A 1,558-nucleotide genomic window follows, 5' to 3' on the forward strand; every position below is an offset into this window, starting at 1 on the left:
CATTGAAGTTATTTACCTTTCCGGAAGAATTCTTTAATTTTAATTTTTTAATTTTTTCTAATACTTTATTATTTTACGAAGTCAAAGATAATTTAAAATTTTGACAAACTTGATTGAAAGAGGGGGAAAAAAAGAAAAAAGAAAAAAAAGATCCAATCATCTGCTGCTGCGTCACCATCGATTTTTCTGAACTTGTGGCTTCTTTCCGGATAATTAATTCTAAACAGTTCACACTGAATAAAAAACCCACAACATCAGATTGAGGTGGTCCGAACCCAAAACTTGCAATTCGCAGGATGTTGAAGTTCTTGTCGAAGGTCAGAATCGAGTTCAACGCGCTGGACCCACGAATAGCCTCTTGCATGGAGTTCTTGGCACAGTGCAATGCTCGCAAGGCCAAGGAATCAAACCCGTCTTGCCAGGTCCAGGTGAAGCGCCGCACGGACGATTATCCGCCGAGGATCACTGTTACCTTTGTCAACGGCGTTGAGGAAACCTTTGATGCCACCTCAACCCCGGCCCAGACGATTCGCAACTTGATTCTTGACAAGGGTAGTTTCCTGGAGACAGAGCAGATGTTTCGCGAAGCCGGGGAGCAATGGCCTGTTATTGTACCTGAAGAAGAACTTCGCCAACCATTTACAGGAATTAAGGTAATTTATTGAGCCTGTTTTGGATTGCATTTTCGGATTTTGGGATGTGAATTGATATGGGTTGTGGTTGGTTTGGGGATTTTTGCGTTTCTCGGTTTAAACAATTCGTCGAACAGGTCATCTGGTTAAGTAGTTGGAGTCTAAAGGTTTCATCTCCGTTGATATTTACTCTTCCATTGGAGCACTTATTTTAAAATATTCCTAAATAAAATTTTAATAAGATCTTTTTCCCGAAACGTTTAACTAAGATATTATATGATGTGAAATGATCAGGGTCTGTGGTTATGTGTTGGTGGATTTCTTGATTGAGACTATATATGTCGTGCAAATGATTCATTTACTTCTCCACAGTCCAAGGTTTTCATTACTTTCCTTGCGTTTAATTGGTTCCTTTGTGCTGTTTGGCTCTTCGACTCATCATGATTTGACTAGTTACCAGGGGTAAGATGCTTGTGCATTAGTTTTGTTATTTACCACATAATTAACTTTTTCTATTACATTTTTATGGATTCATTTCGGACTCTCGATGTGAGAAAGAGGAAGAGGAAGAACCGCACAGTAGGAACACGTGTGAGAAGCCTACTTTCATCAATGGATCTAAATCATATTTATGTTTATGTCTACCCTGGATTGAAATTTTGTCTTTGGTTTCTGGTTTTTTACCCAACCCTACTAAAGCAACCTATCGTGCATGCTCGATTGAGTAGTTAGAAAGTCTCTACTTGAGAGCAGTATCAGAACCTTTTTTTGTAGGTTTTTGATTTTATAGGGTCCACGAGTATAATGAGCCTGGCGTTTTTCTTCTTAAAGAGGAAGCTTTACAATTACAGTATGCACTTTGATGTTTGGTGTGGTGATTAATGAATAAAAGGATTCATCATGATGTCCCAAACAAGTGAGAAATT

General features: G+C 38.6%; 1 protein-coding gene across 1 annotated transcript; it reads left to right on the forward strand.

Moving 5' to 3' along the window:
• Positions 1 to 182: 182 nt before the first annotated feature.
• On the forward strand, positions 183 to 1,552 carry LOC111382970. Its single transcript, XM_023007018.1, has one exon. The coding sequence runs from the start codon at positions 297 to 299 to the stop codon at positions 663 to 665; it is 369 nt and encodes a 122-aa protein (XP_022862786.1). The 5' UTR covers positions 183 to 296; the 3' UTR covers positions 666 to 1,552.
• The last annotated feature ends 6 nt before the right edge of the window (positions 1,553 to 1,558 follow it).

This window comes from Olea europaea, unplaced genomic scaffold, assembly GCF_002742605.1.
Source record: "Olea europaea var. sylvestris unplaced genomic scaffold, O_europaea_v1 scaffold25947, whole genome shotgun sequence".
Taxonomy (NCBI): Eukaryota; Viridiplantae; Streptophyta; class Magnoliopsida; order Lamiales; family Oleaceae; genus Olea; species Olea europaea.

Excerpts from the sequence above, each read along its gene's own strand:
- LOC111382970 (XM_023007018.1), top strand. The coding sequence starts at position 297 with ATGTTGAAGTTCTTGTCGAAGGTCAGAATCGAGTTCAACGCGCTGGAC.